At 36.6% G+C, this 19412-nt stretch overlaps 1 protein-coding gene across 13 annotated transcripts in view; it reads right to left on the bottom strand.

Moving 5' to 3' along the window:
- Window positions 1-19412, bottom strand: part of DOCK9 (dedicator of cytokinesis 9) — a 126887-nt gene that overhangs the window by 77189 nt on the left and 30286 nt on the right. For all 13 annotated transcript variants that reach the window (XM_068677512.1, XM_068677567.1, XM_068677483.1 and 10 more), the window contains exons 2-5: window positions 14137-14253; window positions 5226-5315; window positions 3439-3521; window positions 1819-1888 (exon numbers count right to left, since the gene is read on the bottom strand). In XM_068677512.1, coding sequence (XP_068533613.1) covers window positions 1819-1888; window positions 3439-3521; window positions 5226-5315; window positions 14137-14253 — 360 coding nt within the window. The remainder of the gene's footprint in view (window positions 1-1818; window positions 1889-3438; window positions 3522-5225; window positions 5316-14136; window positions 14254-19412) is intronic.

Below are 19412 nucleotides of genomic sequence, written 5' to 3' on the forward strand. Positions count from 1 at the left end.
TGATGGCCTGATAGCATGAATTACTTTTGGAAAGGTAGCTCTCCCCTTTTTTAATACAGTGAGATTTATTTTAATCTTTGTGTGTTTTTCTTTCAAGTTTAATCACTTGGAGCTTTTTGTTTTTTTATCATTCTCTTAATAAATCTTCTTTACAAAACGGACAAAAAACACCTTTTAATATAAGATTTGCACATATGTTTTTTTGGCAAACAAAGATGCTAGTATCTGAAAGAAAAGCCTCTTCACTTTTTTAGATTAGATTAAAACATACAAAACAATTCAACAGTTTTTAACAAGCAGGGTATTCTTCCCTTGAGGAAACAATTTGTTTCCCCCATCCCCATCCTACTCCCATTAAGCTCCCTCCTCTTCCTAACATGTGGTGTGTTTTTTTTTCTTCTGTTTATATGTTCAGTTCCTCAGCAAAGAGTAACAGAACTCTTCTTCAGTGACTGTAGCTCTGGAAGAGATGACGTTACTGCCTGCTGTAACAGGAAATCGGACAGAATGAAATAGGAAGTCTCTTCCACTCGCATTTCCTAGTAAAAGAAAAAAGCTTACCACCTGGCAATAGCCAAGCTATATTATTGCAGTGTTTAACTAATTGTAGCCATAAGCATTTTTCCCCAATAACAATCACAGTCAGTTCTATCTCCATTATTTTTTTTCCACGTTTAACTCAGTTTTGTAAAACACATCTGTTGTCAGAAATATCACATTAAATAATGAGAAGTTTTTTAAATTTCAGTATAACAGAAAATGTAACTATTTCCACCATACAAATAGAAAAATTTGCACACATGTACATGAAATTACTCGTCTGTCCAATTATTACAGCGCACATTAATAGCAATGTTGGAAAAAAATGGCATCCTGAGACTGTTCAGAGATTTACCTATTCAGACACGCTCCTTGGACTACTTTTTTCCCGCATTTAATCTGGGAAAACTTATAAAGGAACTACTTTTATTTCATACACAGCAGTTCTGAATACAAGGAATTTATAAACAAAGTAATTGTTATGGGCAAAGCTACAAAAAGCGTTTTATTTATTTATTTTCTGTGATGTAAGAGTTCAAGTACTCATACGGAAAGAAAGCACTAGCTTTTAACAACTTCGTGTTTGAACAGGGTGTGGTAAAAACTCAGTAACACAAATAACAGAAGCAGTTATTGAAAAAAAGTCTTTGACATTCAAGACATCATTGAAAATTGCTTGAGACCATAGATAACTCGTTTCTCTAGGCCAGTGACAAAAAAGGAAAGCAATTAAGAGTTTTAGCAAACTTTATTTTCACTTTTTCAGATTTTCTGGAGTCATCCTACATTCAAATTTATATCAAATTTTAATTCATATGCTAACTCTAATTTTAACTGTACGCTATACTGCCATGTGTTCTTAAGTGTGTGTACTTTCATGTTGGAACAGATTCACTTATGATTTTACTCAGCTTTGCAACTTAAACTACATAAAATATTTCTCTATACATGGCTATCTACAAGGAAACAGTATAAAATCAGACAGACCTTATGAAATTTCAAAGATTGTACTTCAGCACTGTTAAAAACTTCTTCAGTTTCAGTATCTGTCAACACTTGCTTTACTCATATGACAGATCTAAGGAATACAACGCTATTTCAAAGGTGGTAGGTACAAGTTGCTTTTTTGTTCTGTTTTGCTTTTTTTACTCTCCAAATCAGCCTGTTTAATATAATATCAGCTGTCACATCAACGCTTAATCCAACTTTAACCTCTCCTTTCCGCAAACATTCTTTACTGAGAGCAGGAGAAAGCAAGGAATTATTTTGTTATCTCACCTCATCTTTGTCTGCTTCTTCATCCACTTCATATAAATGCACTGGAAGCTTCTCCGGTTTTGTCCCTTTGCTAGGAAAGAAAAGGCTTATAAAATACTAGATATTTCATGATTGGTTACATATTTCATATTGCAAAAAGAAAGATGTTATTTCTCTAGCTGAAGAGGGAAAAGTACAAGAATAACTGGCTAAAAACATACTTTTCATGAAATCTCTCTCATCCAGTAATTTTGCTCATTCGTATATCTGGTCACAGTCCTTCTATTGTTCTGCTTGTCACTGTCCTTACGATTAACTGAAGAGAACCAAATACCTTCTTGTTCACTGCACTCCTAATATCTTAGGTGAAATTACTGATACCCAAACAAACTGCAATACAAACAGTTATCTAGACTTAGGAAGAATATAACATGGCAGAAGCAATGTTGGGTTTTTGGTTGTTTTTTTAAGTTGTCAATTTAAAAGCAACATTTTAGAAACAAATCAAACCGTGTAAGCTCCTCCTTCTGATTCTTCTTCCCCACCTCTATCAGAAAGCTACAGAGCCTTCCAGAATGTGAAGAAAGAAGTGTAGAAGACTACAGAGGACTGTAGAAGATTATGTAGGAGACACATCTGTATTACGTGCCATAAATACAGCAAAGCTTTTCACTAATGGGAATTGCATGTCTTAGGGAAATCAAGTCTCATTCTTCACATGAATTTTAAACAAAACTTGTTCCAACAATTTCTAAAGCTGTTATCAACTATCAATACAAACATAGAAATGAATACCAAACATCCATGCTATAGCAAAACCAAATTTGATTAAATATGTACTGAGAACCTAATGTTATCTATGTCAGTATTTTATTATTATTATTATTATTGATGAAGGTATATTTCATCTGCAATTATACTTTTCTCCAAGAACTTCTCAGAACGATGCACATAACATCGAAGTTCATTGCACCTAAGAAACATGAGTTGGCGCTGTATTGCATGCCTGTAACAAGGAGGAGCATACATACTTTAAAAAGAGCTAATCCATTTTAAACTGTACTTCATTAAGTGCAACTTTCAAGATGGGAAAAAAAAACAAACGTGATTGCAGAAAAGTCATGTTCACCTTTTTACTCGGATTTCCAGATAAACCTAGATAAACACTGTCTGCTTGTTTGGGTATACAGCATATTCGTACAACACTCGGAAATAACTGCATCCACCTTTCTCAGTTAGTATTCTATAAATATTTGTCTTTTAGGTTCTATTTCCTAAGCTTCTAAAGAGAGCTCTAAAAGCGGCCTTTGAAGCTACAAAAACAAAGATATCACCATGTAAGTTTCATCAAAACATTACTGTTTTAGTTCTGACATTTATTTTAAATTGTCCACGATACAAATTCATGCTTCAGCCTCCCTATGAGTAAGGCAATGTTCCTAAGGCATCTTCCCAGAAAATGGTTAACAAGACCTTATCCCTTCAAGTTCCGTATCAGTTCCACCCTAGAAATCATCATCTCTACTACTAAACAGTGGTATAGCATATTTCAAAGCACATATTGCACGAATTAATACATTTCTGTGGTAAATACATTGATATCAAAGTTTCTTGCATTATACCAGTGGATAACATACATACTTTGGAAGCTGTCGAAATTCTGCTGAGTAATCTTCATATCTATAGTTAACAACGTGCCAGTCTGAATTGTAGGTTTTGATGCACTATTTCAATGGAAACCAAATATCAGCATTAATTGGAAGAGAATTAACTGTAACAACAGCATTCACTAGATGCACACACACAAATCCCCCTCAGATACAGCTGTTACGGACTACTCTGATTACACATTGATCTCCAAAAAATTCTGTACACCTTCCTTCTTCTGTGATACTGTTCAGTGCCATAAAGCTTTTCATAACACGTGATGTTTTGAGAGGACGTTATCGTATAGATGTGTATCATACAAAAGCAGAAAATGGTGAGTGCATTCAGCGTCTGGATTCACCATCCTCAGTTGTCTGAGAAGTTAAAGCAGCATTTCACTGCAGCTGGAAACATGACCGAGCTCCTAAAAACCTCAGCATTACAATACACATGCATTATTAAAACAGAATATTATATTTTACATTTAGGCTTCTAGCCTTAGTTTGCTTAGCATGCTCTCTAGCATAAAGCACACATTTAAGTGCAGTTATGCTTGCAGCTGTTGAAAAGCAATAGCCCTGGACTAGAACACAGGAAATACCATTTTACTCCACCCATATTGCTACAACATAAAAGTACTGATTTATCTTGGCTTTGACTGAAGTAACATAAAACTGACAAGATCTGTTGTCAGAAATCCTGTGGTAAAAATTTTTCTGTTTTACAGGAATAGACTTATGTGCACACATACACAGCATTTAATACTTCAAGAATATTTTTCTTTATATTCTTGTCTTTATATTTCAAATTACAAAGTTAATATTTGCCAAGCAATTGTTTCTGCAGAAACTCACTGAACTTCTTGAATTACCTACATCATTGCTCCCTCCTTGTCTACCACCTCCAAATTTATCTTCGAGTTGTTTAGGTTAGGTATTAAGGCTATCTATCAATCACTGTGGAGAAATCACTTCAAGGTTTGAGATAGATTCAGCTATTTGAAGCTCCATTAGTTTTCCTGATATTACAACAGACACTTACTTGCTTTAGATGTTAAAACATCACCTTGAAGTATATCGGTTAAAAAACAACAGTTAAAGGCAAAAAAAAATATTAAACCTTTTAATCCTAAAAGGCTTAAACAAGACACTAAAGGTAATGTGGTATCACAGACAGAACCAAGGGAATGTCAACACGAGAAAGCAGTTAAGAGACACTAAGTTTGAGAATGTTTCTTCTACACGTAGCATAGAAATCAAGCAGAGAGGATGAGTTTTGACCTCTACAAGTGTTAATGTTATGAATACTTCTGTTCCAGAAAATTACAAGATTATTATGAGCAAACTAAGAATGACTAGGACAAAACACATTAACAGAAAAAATAGCCACACTGATTCATTAAGATTCACTATTGCTATCAATACTATGTATGTAAATCACCCATATTCATTTGGGAAAGCCAAAAGCATGAAGGGTAAGAGATGGTGGAGAGAGAAGCATCCTCAAAATCAGTTCCACAAACAGCATCATTCACAGCTATCCAGTAATTCTTCCTTTCCAGCCACTGAAGGGAAAAAAATACTAGTTTTCCCTAGAAATTTTCTTTTCCTCGAGAAAACTAAACATAACTAGATCTCAAAGCAAAGCATTGAGAACTAGGTTGCAATATTTTGTATTTTTTCAGGGTTTTATTTGTTTCTTAAATAACAAATAAAGCAGAAGAAATACACTTCAGTTATAACACTGCTATTACACACAACCATGTAAAATTCCAACATTACCTCCGTTACAAATAAGCTCTGAGCTTCTTTCTCCGCATTTTCAGGAACCGTTGAATGAATGTATCGACTCTGACGTTTCAGTAATGCTGTCTGATAAACAACAGAAAAAAAATAATGAAACCCTCAATTTAAAGATGATAAAATATGGCAACACTCAGTTATATCACTGTAGCTGGGACAGAAGCTCAGCAGAAAACATCCCGTGAATACAGTACTGGAGAACAGACACTAATGACAATTTGCTTTCATTCAAACACGAGCAGCTTTATTCTCTCAGAAGAATTCTTTTCAGCCAGATTAAGATGACAACATTGGAATCAGGAAGAATTAGATGCCATTGAAAAAAAAAAAAAAAAAAAGTGTTTTCCTCTATTTTGTTACCATTGCCAAGAAAATAGTAGTAAAAATAATTCCCCCTTGACAGCATAACTTCACTATTTTGAATGCAGAGTGGTGCTGTTGCTACATATGAATACTATTACTCCAGAAAAGCAACAATTGATACCAAAACAAGAACAGTTCAATTGCAGATTTCAGGGGGCAAAAACATGAGACTTGTATTGTTCAGCTGAAGGTGAGAAAGATGGCCTTGATCCCTGGATATCCTCCTGTCTACCAAAGTATGCTTACTAAGTAAGAACTCGCTCCCATTCTATGCCAAAGTTGAGAGAAGCAAAGGAAGGCTGACAGACTGCGGGAAATCTCACTGCGACTGTGAACTGCTGCTCCTAAGACCAATACAAAAGCAAGCCTTAGGGGCTTTCAACTCCTATATGAAAGATGAAAACTTCACCGAATCTTCTGGAACTGCACAATAGAAGTGATTTTGTACCATGTGGAAAGCATTAGAAAAAATAATTCAGATTATGTCAGAGATGGACAAGGCGTTTCCACAACCTGGGCCTGAAAGGGGGTGTGATCACTCGCTTGCTACCTACGCTCCACACACTGCAACACCAGGAATGACCAGAGAAGAGTGTGACAAGAAAAATCTCCACATACAGATGGTCAAAAAGAAAGGAGACGTGGCAGTGCATTATCTTATCTTGTCCCTGTTGAGAGACTGATCTATAAGGGGATTGTTGTTACAAAGGCCCACCCCATCAGCTGGGGGAGGCTTTTGAGGTTAGAATATTCAAGTACAGTAAAGTTTTGAAGGAGGAAAACTTCTCCTGTTCTCGTGGTCAAGTCATTCATCTAGTCCAGAACTCTGTTGAAAAGTGACTTGAGAAGTGACAGTGTTAATTGTTTAAGTGTGAGAGGTAAGGAGGTATTAAAAGCAAAACACCACAAAATAATAATACAAATTATAAAAAAACACCTCATGGATCAAATAAATCATAAAACACAGAGTTAAAAAAAAAAACCTGCAAGAAGGTATTTCTGCATATAGTAACAGCATTTAAGAATTAAGTGTTCTAAATTATAGAAACATGTTCCTTATTAAGAAAACATTCTTTTTAAAGCCACATAAACTTTAAAATATTTGTTTTCACTGACATTGGAAAATAAAGCCAGGCTCAATTTTATTCCTTTATTTTGGAATCAAATACAAAATCTTACTCTGGTTTTACATTAGCAGGTGTTCATCATATTAAATAATCATGAACTCCCTAACTATACCCAAGTGTGATACTTTTGCTTTTTCAGTATTAGGTTAAAAAGTGATTTTGATCATCCATCATCTGTAATAGAAGTTTGCAGATAAAACTCAATTTGCTGGCAGTCAGAAGATCAACCTGCTGTTTCTCTTAAAATACACCACTGATGCTGAGAAAAACGTTTAAAAAAAAAAAAAAGGTAAAAATCTGACCATCATATATCCATGGCATGAATGCATAGGCTTTTCTCCCCCCACACACACACTTGAAATCAGGCGAAAAACATGGGGATAGATATATGACCCTCAATCTCAAGTCATTTTCAGGCTTAGTCACTGAATTAAAACAAATCTAAGACGTAGAAATGTTATGCATCTTTTAAAAATATGGAAGAGAGGCTGAATGTCCAAAGTGGGGCTGGGGGGAGGAACAGCAGGCAACATTTAGTTTGTCAAATTCACCACTGTTATTAATTGACATCATGCATGCTGCCTTTTTGTCAAGTCATCCTGCAGCTGCAGTAATTCATCAGAGAGCCAGGAAATGCACCTAGTGAAGATATCTTTATTTAGAGCAAACTCCTAAAAATCACTACTAAAGCAACAGAACAACACTTTCAGATACAACCATGTATATAGTACAATCCAGAAGAAAAACCAGGAAGGACTCCAAATTTTCCTCACAAATCCATTGGTAGAACTGTTTTGTACAGATGAAATGCTGTACAGCTATCTGCCAGTGAGATAGAGCATTACTTTGGATTCAGGAACACATAACCCATTTGAAATTAGATTCTCCACATTGTGTATCTCAGGCTAGAAGGCGTTTTCATGTTCTTGACAGTTTAGCTGTGTTTCTGACACCTAGGCTAAAAAATTACGCTTTTACTAATATTAAAATCTGGCATGTGATTTTCTGAGTCATTTTAGTCCTCCTTCCCCATTCTTTACGGGAAATAGCAAGATGTTCTTTAAGAGAAAAAATGTTTTCAGGTGGCACTAAAGATCTGCCAAAAGACAGCCAATGATTTTGTAGCAGGGTGTCTTTACCATAAGGTGTCCTTAAGCATTTAAAATGAACATAATAACGTGCAGCAACCGTGACCCTTTTTCCAGGCCACAGTTTATACAGAAGTCGTTGTTACAAAGTGTAAGTCAACAGAATTCAGTCTTCTATTTTATCAAGATGAGAAGTGGATTTTTCATATACAAAGTATTTTCATATCTTGAATGAGGTTTTTAAATATATATATATATATATATATATATATATATATATATATATATATATATATATTAAATAAATCACACACAAAGAAGTAGCTCTCAAAATTAATCACTTCATTCTGAGGAATAAGGTGTCAACACCTATGTTTCTATAGCAAAAAATAAGGCAGGTCTTAAATTACCAGCTTTCTCTGGTACTCCAGGTATCTTATGATCTGTTTCTGAGCAATTCTACACTGGACAACAGGTCCCACGTGCAGATATTTCCTCATGTAGGTAGATGTAGGTGGGACAAGCCAGCCAACACAACATTCTTCTAGTCCATTTGGCCCATCTGGAGGCCAACCAGACATGCCCGAGAGCCCTATTTTTTTGTTATCCCTTAGCTTTTATCTTTCTTCCTCCTGTGTTTCTAACATAGTTGTTACATATTCTTCTCTCCACTTTGGAGGTGGCTAAGTACTTGAGGCTAGCTGATAAAGTTCTCTTCTCTGTAAATTGGACAGGCTGCCTAGTGACAGTATTGCTATTCTATGCAAGTTTCAGCAGCTAGAGCAAACCGAGAAAGCACAAAGTATCACTGCTGATATATCACTTTTATACTGCAAAGTATAAAAGCTGCGAAGTAGAGAGAGAATGCAATAGAGGATATCAATAGCATACTGCACCTTGCTGGCAAAATAAGGGCTATGCAAAACGCAGGAGGAATGGGAAAAAGATTGCAGGATAACAACTCAACAGTCACTTACCCACACATTCCCATACACTTTGGATGATGTTTTATGGAGGCAAATCCTCAAGAAGTAGTGACAGAAACCATTTTAAAAGATAGTCAATTGAAAAGATGGCATGCTGCCTCTTGGATCATGCCCTTAGAGCTATTAGGTGTCAGAAGAGACCTGCATGGGGAATGTCAAGTGCTATAGTAATTTCTAAGGTAAATTGAACTCTGCATTTAGGCTACTTAGCTAAGGACTCAAGGAAAAACATAGAACAGATTTTAAAAGAAAAGTCAGTGAAATTTCTTTGAACACTTCAAAAATAATTTTTATGTTTTGACCAGTTTGTGGTCTCTCTAAAATGCAGACTCTACTTAAATATGATAACTTTTTTTTTGCTTGTTCCTTCTACTCAAGACATGCCTTCCATTAGAATCCTAGGCTTACTTCTATTTCTGTAAAGCTGTCATGATACCTATTTAAGTAGCAGAGCTACTTAACTCGTATTAACTAAAAGTCAAGAGCTCTACATGAAAGTGTTCTAAATCCACATGACTCAAACCCAAAGGGAACAAAGGTGAAACAACAGCTAAACTAGGCTCCAAAACGCCTTCAAAAATAACAATAACTTTGTAATGGCATAACTGAGTAGGAATGTACCCATGCTGGACTTCCTGCAAGTAAACTTATTCTGTATTGAGATAAATCTTTACTGAAAGAATGGAGATTGTACTCCAAAGGTGGGCATTTTGAAACAAGTGTTTAGATATAAGGTGTCTTATTGCAAAGTAATCACTAGTAACAGTTTTGGGTTAAGGTTTCTTTTAATAATTTACCTACCATGCAGTTAAGCATCACCAAATCCATAATTATTGAGCTGTCAATGTAATTCCTGGAGGTAGTCTATTTTAAACTAATGCTACTTAGTCAAGAAACCATTTCATTATTTACTAATTTAGTGAAATGCAAGTGACTTGGATTAACATAATAAGCTATGAAAAGACACAAAATTCAATACAAGAGTACCCAGTGGACCTGCAATAGACTCTTGCTGGGAGGCAAGTATCTAGAAGAGTGACTGAGTGACTGACTGACAGCACTGCAACTGAGATTAGTAAGATTAATAGGCAAATTTCCAAGGAGGGGGAGAGGTGGCTCTATCATCTTAATACAACAAACACATTACATGGAGGCCATCGTGAAAATTAAACAACAAAAAGTAGCTAGAAACTAACAGTCTGCAAAGCACAAAGGTACCACAAGGTTGATGAGAACAAGTTAGGGAGAAACCCGATTGGGGATTCCCGTGCAGAAAACTCAGAACTTGAGCTTGTGGAAAGCAACTGAGACAATCCTGAAACGGTAAGTTAAAAATGACACAGTATGTGGAGAAAAAGTTGCTGATGATGAGGTCTTCTAGAAAAAAGAGAAAAGCAAAGCTTGCTGTTGTTTGAATATGATAACATCAGGGAAATGTAGAAACTTAAAAGTTTTTTAACAAATTACAATCCTACTAATTTGAATAGGCAGATCAACATGAAGCAAGACAAAAAAAAACTTTTCAGAAAAGTAAATGAGCTACTACCAGATATATATATATTCACATACACACACACAGAGATATGTATGTATGTAAAATAGTAAAGACAAAACAGGATTCATAACGTCAGCCAACAAAATTTAGGATGATGCAAATGCATTTAAGTAGAATACTGGAAAGTTTTATGTAACTAAATCAGTTGGCTGAAGACCAATCTTTGAACCTTTGTCAGTTTTCCCAGAGCAGAGCATTTTCTGCTCCATCCGTGCTCACATATTTCTTTGGCAGTAGCTGAGTAGCTAGGGGGGAGGTAAGAGCTATTTCTATCTGTGTTTGGAGAAGAGTCACAGCTGAACACAAACAGGTGAATTACTGGTTTTGGTTTCACCACCTCCATCCCCTTTTTTCTTCCTCACTAGGGGAATAACTTTCACTGGGAGAAAGATAAGAGCAAGCAATACATGGTCCAAAGAAGCCTGCCACTGTGCAAGCTTTCTGGTTTCCAATACAGACTTGAAGTTCTCATCAGATCTCCTTTGCTACCTAACATCTCTGATGTGACAAGAGTTCAAAATCTGAATGTGGCATTGGCAATGAATTCAGAACTAGATATTAAGTGAGTCTTACAATGTGGCAGGAAAACTCTTAACCAAAACTCAAAGACATGCAACTAGAAGCTGCTAGAATCAAAACAGGTCTACTCTGTTTTAATTCCCAGTTAGCTGATAGGTAGCAAACTATGTTCTGTAATTTACTTGAGGAGAACTAACAATAATGTAGTTACTTAATAATTTGGCAATAGGAGTCAAAATAGCAACGTGAACATACTTAACATATTTTAAGAAGTTGCACATATCCCAAACACATTTGAAACCTGTAGCTCGTAATCAAAAAACAAACAAACAAACAGAAAAGGTACAAAAATATTTTCTCCAATCATTATTTGTTACAAAATCCTAGCAGCAGTTAAAGGGCAAGTTGTTGTCACTAATTGTATGGAAAACATGTCTATTAAATTATATTTTGGTTAACTAAAAGCATTACCTGAAAAAATGTTATACAAATTAAGCATGAACACTTGTCTCTAATTTCTCCCCCAATAATGTCCACTTTAACACAAATTCAACAGTGTTATCAATCCACCTCTGGGAAACATGACTTCTGTACTCTACTAAAAACTGCAGAAGTGGTATCCAGCTGCTGCAGAGTATTAGAAGAGATTTTCTGTGCCTTTTAAGCACTAGTTTTAGGGCACTGCTGGTAACAAAACAACTTTACTCAATGTCTCAGAAATTATTAGGGCTTGGCTTCCTTTTTAGGCAAGTGGTTTTTAGATTGTCATCGGTTTAACCTAAGCACGAGGAAAAAACTTTGCAAAAAATAAGATCAGAATGTTGTAAGAGGAAATGGCTTGAACAGGTTTTTAAACAATGGTAGGAGCTTCCACCTATAAGCTGTTCAAAACACACATTGAGGCAGTTCTAAATACTGTAACTCATTGTATTGCATTCATCTTATGGGGGCGAGGGCAACATCAGGCATTTGAGTTGAGGCTTACCAAGAGCTGCCCATGCATTGTGTAACAGCAACAAGTCAGGAAAGAGGAAGTAGAAAATAGTTGAAGTAGAATGGCAAATGCAGAAAACATGCCTTCAGTTCAATGATTACAATTACATTGGCAACCATAACAAGATTAAAGGTTTCAAAAGTGTAAATATGATTATGGTAACCTGTGCAGGGTTAAAAGGTGTAAATTGCTAAATCATAAACAAGCATATAAGAAGTTTCTGCTCTGACAGTAATTTCTTAATATATCGATTGATAGATTTAAATTCATCATGTATTGTTGAAAACAGCCTAGATTGCTCAAACTATTATCGGAGAGTCAAATGTGCAATAAAAATGTTCAGGGAAACAGTTTGAGTCAGCATGTCTTAGGAGGAAATATTTGACAGAAAAATAATAAAATCTGACAGTATAAACCAGTCTTCATATGTAACAAGTGCAAAATGGGACTGCCAAAAACTTTATAGGGGAAACCTAAAAGATGTGTTCAGATTATTATACTTCTGAGGGATAAAGAAACAAGAAATCTGACTTTAATTTCTTTCAGGTAAAATTACCTAAAATTATGACTATTCTATTCTAATACACATTTCAGTGACAGCCCTGATAAATACCTGACCACAGGACCCAAACAGAAGCATAATGAGAAACATCAGTTTGTGAATAAAATTCGGTCATGCCCTTTAAAGGAGCAGATTGAGGACCACAGGCAAGCTTCAGTCATACAAGCCTGAAGTTAAGAATTGCAGAACAGGCCGTTTGAAACAGCACTTAAACTCTCCAGACATCCCACAGATTATCCTCAGGCATTTTGTTTGAGCATTCTTGATAGGTTTCTTTCATCTCTATTGGTAATTAGGAGTTGGTTACCAGAATGATCCCTGGTAATTGAGCTCTAGTCAATTAGATGAGAGCATGCTTAGCAGAAATATTATTGATTCCTCTTGATCTGCTACAATGGAGAACCACACTGTAGAAGGGGCTCAAGCCTACTTACACTTTTCAGTTCCCAAACCAACACCTGGTTATAGGGCATCATCATGAGTGGTCTAGTAGATATGATACTACTATTCAAAATGTTCACAGACAGTATGATTTCCTTTCATAATAAGTCTTACTTACAGTCCAAACTTACACACATGGTTGAGGATACATGAAGGCCAAGCAATTCTCTAAATACCTATAGTTTGCTAAAAACAAAATTTTTAGCTCTGAATAGGCAGGCTACAAGTACAGAATGAGTAATAATGAAGTACACAGACTATATTAAAAGCAGAGTCCAGCTGCACTCAGGTGAATAGTTTCATAGGCTACAGAATCACTTAAAAAAGTCTGTGTAATTTATGGAACTTGATATGCCCTTGTGTAGAAATACACCAACTCATCACAAACTTTCACCATGACAACCACAAGCTTAGCTTCAACTACTTGGCTGAATAAAATACTCAGCTATTCAGGTTGGATTTTAGAAAACAACTCTAAGGTATTCAACTGTAACACTGTCTCTAGAAGTAGCTAATTTAGATGCCTGCATAATTTTAAAAACAGGTAGACACTGACTGCAGGCATGCGTGAGAGACGTTCCTTACTATTTTACACCAGTTACAGTCTCAAAGATGTTTGCGGCTACTCTAACTGGATCTAGAAAGAGACACAAAAAAAAAGAGTATTCAAATATGCTATGTATTTAGGTAAATACAGGAGTTCTGCAGAAATGTATTATATTAAGATGAGCACAAATCTCAGTTCAGTCTGTCTCAAGTCAGAGCCCTTTATGCAAGGGGTATTTTGCTAAAATCCAGTTTTGTCTAGTGACATACAGCTGAGAGTCACAGCATTCATTTGAACAGATTCTAAGATTCATGCATGCCCTTTACTGCTAAAGAGGAAAACAAGAAGTCAATTTAAAAATTAAAACATGACAAAAAGCAGATCCTTTTTTTTTTGAACAGACATCACATGATTTCCTGCTCCTGAAAGGGGTGAAAATATCTAAAAATGACTGATCACCTACTTCAAATGGCAGTAAAATTGCTGAGTTGCAGAAGTAGACTTTATAATCTGAACAGATGAAGAAGCTGTGATATTTCTTCTACTGTAGCCTGACAGAATAGATTGAGCAATGTAAAGGGACTAATGACAATTTTATTTATTTAAGCTAGAGTTATGAGTGTCATTCCTTTATTATTTAAAAACTACTGCTAAAAATCTGGTTTTAAAAAAGGGAGGGGGGAAAGGGAGAGGCAGTTATTAAATTACCTGAAAGTCATCATAAGGGAACAGTAGCATTTCACGTAAGGCATCATTCAAAATCTGTGTTTTCCTCTGAACGATGACATTTTCGTAGTCTATTGGTTCTATGAGCTTTGGTTTTGCCTAGAAGAGGAAAGAAAGAAATTCAGGTATACTGAGGAAAAAATATAACTTTTGGCCACTCTAAGAAGTAACTCTTTAAAATGTTGGCAGAATGAGATTTCATCTTCACCAAAAAATGACAATATTGGAAACGTAAACTTCAAGTCACGCCATATTATGGTATGCCATATACCATATGGATAAGCACAACTGACATTTACGCGGACAAGCACACTATTTGCATCAGAAAGAAGAAACAAAACTATTTCACAAAACACACTAAGGCAGAGCTTATCAGAACAAACATTTATATATTTACAGCATAAACAGGGAAAAAAAAACTGCTAATCTCTTCAGTAATTACCTTTGCTTAATGCTGCCCAGAGAGTTCTGATCTGGGTTCAGGAGGGATTAAAACACAGTCTTAGCTTTGAGCTTTGTTTTAATTCAGGAAAAACCTGCAATAAGGATAGGCTAATTCACATTCCTGCTTCTCTCTAGTTTTTTCAGAATTCCCATAGGCCATTTTTCTTCCCCTTAATTGAATGTGTAACTTTCTTCAGATACTGTGCTATTCAACATTTAAAGCACTACACAGCAGTCAGAGCATTACAGCTGCTGTGCACAATCAGTGAAAAACCTTCATTCACCTCGCCAAGCATCCTGTTCACTGGGCAGAGAGCAAAACAGATTTATAGAGGGATGAAGAATGCCAAAACCTTTATTTTTTTGAACACGAATCCTCAAGCAACAGACACTTTTGTCACGTTTTTTCTTTCTCCAATGACTCCAAATTTTGCCCGTTTTGAGGAAATTGAAAAGCAGAAAGGGCAGAAATCCAATAGAAGACAGGCCTCTATATTGTCACTGGTTAAACTTATAACAATTTTAAATACTTGAGAATATAAATTAGTTTGTAGATATAAATAATTTTGTATTACATGATAAAAAATACAGAAAAACTATACAGTAACAGCTGCTAGTAAAGCTTTATCTGTATCTAGGCAACGAAAAGCAGAGCAAACTAAAAAACTGAGCTGAAACATTTTTGTATGTCTCAGAAACATTACATTATCTTGAAACTGGGATTTCTTTATGAAATGAACTGTATTCAGGACAAAGACTTTGTTTTCAGGGCTTTTGATGTGACATATTACTATCTTCTAAGTATTGTGACAAGTTTCAGAGCGTGAAGAAGCTTTCAAATTCAGATGAAGCACATGAAATGTACATGAAGTACATTCAGAAGCCAAGACACCCTCTGCTCACTTGTCTCCCACTTCCAGTGAGGGTACCAGGTCTCCACCTGCCCAGGCAAGCAAGGTGCCTGCCTGTCAGTCACTGAGCCTGAGCTCAGCACTGTATCAAAAGGTTTAGATACCACTAGAGTGCTGTGGCCATGTCGGTCTTGGCAATGTTACTGCTCCTTCTGAAGAGTTTCTCATGAAAAATGATACTTAATGCACTGCATTGGCAGGCTGAGCATCTTTCCCAGGCTGACCAGCCTTTAGGAGAAGCAAAAGTAAATAATCCAAATTAAATAGGGTCCAAGCAACGTATAGGGGATAAAAGAGCACTTTAGCCATGTATACGGTAAATCTTTTTGGTTAGCTGAAGCTTTGGATTCACAACTGGCTTCAATTAATCGAAAGGAGGGCTGCCACCAAAATGACCCTCTCTCCTGTGGCACATTCCTGAGGCTTCTCACACTGGTACCAGCCAACTGAAGTCACATTTTTGAGCCAAATTAGGAGCTGAGCTGGCTTTAGAGGACTCTTCCCAAGCAGCCAGCTCTCCGGCAGACTGGCTCTGCGGAAGGCTGCTCAGCCGGCGGCACGACCGCTGGTGCCAGCGGGCAGGAACTGATTGAACCATTTCAGAAGTGCGGCAGCTTCACATCAAACCAGTGCATAAAACTCTGTCCTAACTAAATGCTGCTGCAGGAGCAGTTTGAATCCTGGTACTTCGTTTCAATGTAAGTCACAATTTTAAAAGTATCCTTAAAAAAACAAAAAGGTAACTCAAGACAAATATTTTAATATTCTTAAAATGCAAGTTGAGAAGCTTTTGTAAAGGAAAGAAGAACCAACCGTGGCCAATACCATCACTATAGTGATGATATGAACCAAGCTCACCATATCGGGACATCTACATGTACTATCTGAACTCGCAAGCCAACAGATCATGGCATCAAATCCAGTGCAAGGGAAAGCTCGTCACCTCAACTTGGCAATGGATTTTCATGTGGAGCTGCACATGATTGGTTTCTCTTGTTTTTTCTCCCTGGTGCTGAGAAACCACATCCACGCTCCTGCTCATGCTCTTGGGAAGGTGATAGGGGAAGATGAAGAAAGCTAGCTCTGCCTCATTTTATCCTTTTCCTCTCTTGATTCTGATTACTTTTAAAAACAACTAATTATTTCATGTACACACACACCATCACTTCTGTAGCATGCTAATTCAAACACCAAAAGCACATGCTTCAGCTCCTAAAGGCATCCAGTTTGTTGCAAATTCATGACTATACCCTACAGACACAAAACGGGTCCACCACAACCTAAAGCTGATAAAGATCCTTAAAAGCAAGTTGGTTTTAGTCACGTTTACTACATGTAAGCATGATGTGAGCAAAGCTAAGTTCCTACCTTACTAGAAGCTTAGAAGAATTCAAAGCTCTCTGGAGCTGATGCCCTGAACATGCATCTCTCCCCTAACTCTGTGGGACACAAGTAATGCTAACAGGACCAGAAAGCCACACCATCTTCTTATTTAATCAGTGAAGTACCCGATTTACAGAAATATCCTTTCTGTAAGGACTCTTGAAGATTTTCCTTCTCCTCGTTTTTCCCAAGCGTTACTCAATTCTTTCTTTGTCACTTGTCAGATTCAAAAGGAAGAGGATGTTTTATCAGTTTAAACCAGATATGAAAAAGAAAACAATAAACAGCACACTGCCTTGGCATTTAGCCAGCCCTACAACATCACAAGGAAGCAGATTCTCTCTCAAGCTCTTTTTCAGAAAAAAAGATTTTTCCGGTGTATTATTGCATGTAATATATACTTTAAAAAAGAAAGCACTATGTACATACAGTGTTATTGAATATGATTTATGAAGCAGCTGACACAGATAAAATTCAGACTGGTCAAGACTGCATAACCAAGCTTACAGGTACAAAAGCCAATCTCTCAGTCAAGACCTAATTTTTCCTATGAATTTGAAGAAATAATATTTTTATCTCAGTCATCTAAAAAAAATGCTAAGAACATGGGGTTTCATGGAGCTCAGCACTTGACCTAGCCACTGCCGTGTTTGTAGGAAAGCAAAACAGAGGAAGTACCTGCTGTACCACTTAGATTTTGGCAGCGTGTTATAGGCAAGGAAATTCATCAGAAACGAGAAGCATTTGAGAACAGCAGTCCTGACGCCCACATGGTAACTGGTTAGATCTGCTAGAATGTCATTTATGTATTTGGACAAGTAGTGTCTAAAGAGATCAGATAAAAAGCAGGAGCATGAAGATCACCTTCCTACAAAACTCAACCACTCACCTTCCCACAAAAGAAGGGATGATCAAGTTTTTCATAAGTGGGGATTAGTTAGCCTCATGTCATGAAACATAATTATAAAACCATATTTAGCATATACTCCTGCACAAGCTTACTAACAAGTCCCCATAAAGAGAAATAAATTACTCAGATTTATCAACTTTAAGCCTAACTTTTCCGATACATTTTATCACAGAGCTTGTTCTTAAATATCATATCACACATTATCCCCTTTCTTACGTATGGTTGATTTTGTGCCTTGAACTTCGGGGCAGTGGGAGGGAATAAGCTTCTGTGGCTTTATGTGAAGACCGCATTACCGCTATGCGTATAGTTAAGGAACAATATGTTTTCATTGACAAATTCAAACTTTTTATGCCTCTGGGACCTGAAAGAATGAAATGCATTCTTTAAGTCACCGGTTCTCATGCTTACATAAACAGACCAGGGCTAGAAAGAATCACCCACGCAAAGAGTAAATGGTTATCCAGGCTTTTTTTTTTTTTGTACCGTGTTTCTTTAAAGAACAGGAATTATGCTTCTATTTTTTCAGTTTAACCAGAAAGCCTGAAAAATCTTGTTCTATTGTTTACCCAAGACTTAAGGGGGCTGTACCAGAAAGAAGTTCCAACACTCAATGAACATAGCCTAAATTACAAAGCATTGTGCTTTTATTTACAAGAAGTACTTAGCTGACAATCAAGGTCCATTTAAACACAAGAACGCTTTTCAGAGCTCAAACATTTTGTCAAGACCTTCTGAATCGCCAGTGTTTACATCAGGTTTCTAACACTGATGTAGTTCCAGTTATTTGATTTCTAGCCTCTTCTGCAATTTGCTTTATGTTCGGCCACAAAGCAAGCACACTGCATCCTGTTAAGTTCTCCCACCAGCACAGAAGCTTCTGACAACAGAAACAGGCGTGGGCAGTGCTCTATTAGACAGAAGAACTCACTTTTATGCTTCAAATCTATTTCCAAGCAGAAAGATGGCCTCTGGATGCTCCAGCCTCCCAGAGACATCACCTGGTTTGAAAGCAGCTGCTACTTTCAAACAACTACCAGAGCGCAACTGGACAACATGTGTGCTAATTTGGTGAGCTGCACAACAGCCACCACAAGAGCCATTCATCCCAAGGGGCACCACCTAACCAGGGAATAAGAAGATTGGGTTAAAAACTGTCAGACTTCTGTTTTCTACACACTTCTCATAGAAGCCCAACTTAACTCATCTTGGTGTTGAAAATTATGCAAGACAGCAGAATGATACCTACAGGATCACAGGATGGCTGTGGGTGGAAGGGACCTTGGAGGCACCAACCCTCTGCTCAAGCCAGGACCCCTACAGCAGGTTGCCCAGGACCACGCATTTTAATATTTTTTAAGTACTTCAGTTTTACTTTGTTCCCATCTCTTCAAAGTTATTCTCCATTTCTCAACATGGAAAATAATCCATTTATTTATTTATTTATTTATTAAGTTTAGAAGATTTTTTATGAACACAGTTTACTTCTGTTACAAAAGTTTGACCTACCAAGTGGCTTGTCAAGGGGACTAACATGATACAGGGAAATGAAAATAAAACTTTTAACACCACAGTTTCAAGCAGCAAGCACACAATGGCTCAATGTTGAA

Source organism: Anas acuta, chromosome 1, assembly GCF_963932015.1.
Source record: "Anas acuta chromosome 1, bAnaAcu1.1, whole genome shotgun sequence".
NCBI lineage: Eukaryota > Metazoa > Chordata > Aves > Anseriformes > Anatidae > Anas > Anas acuta.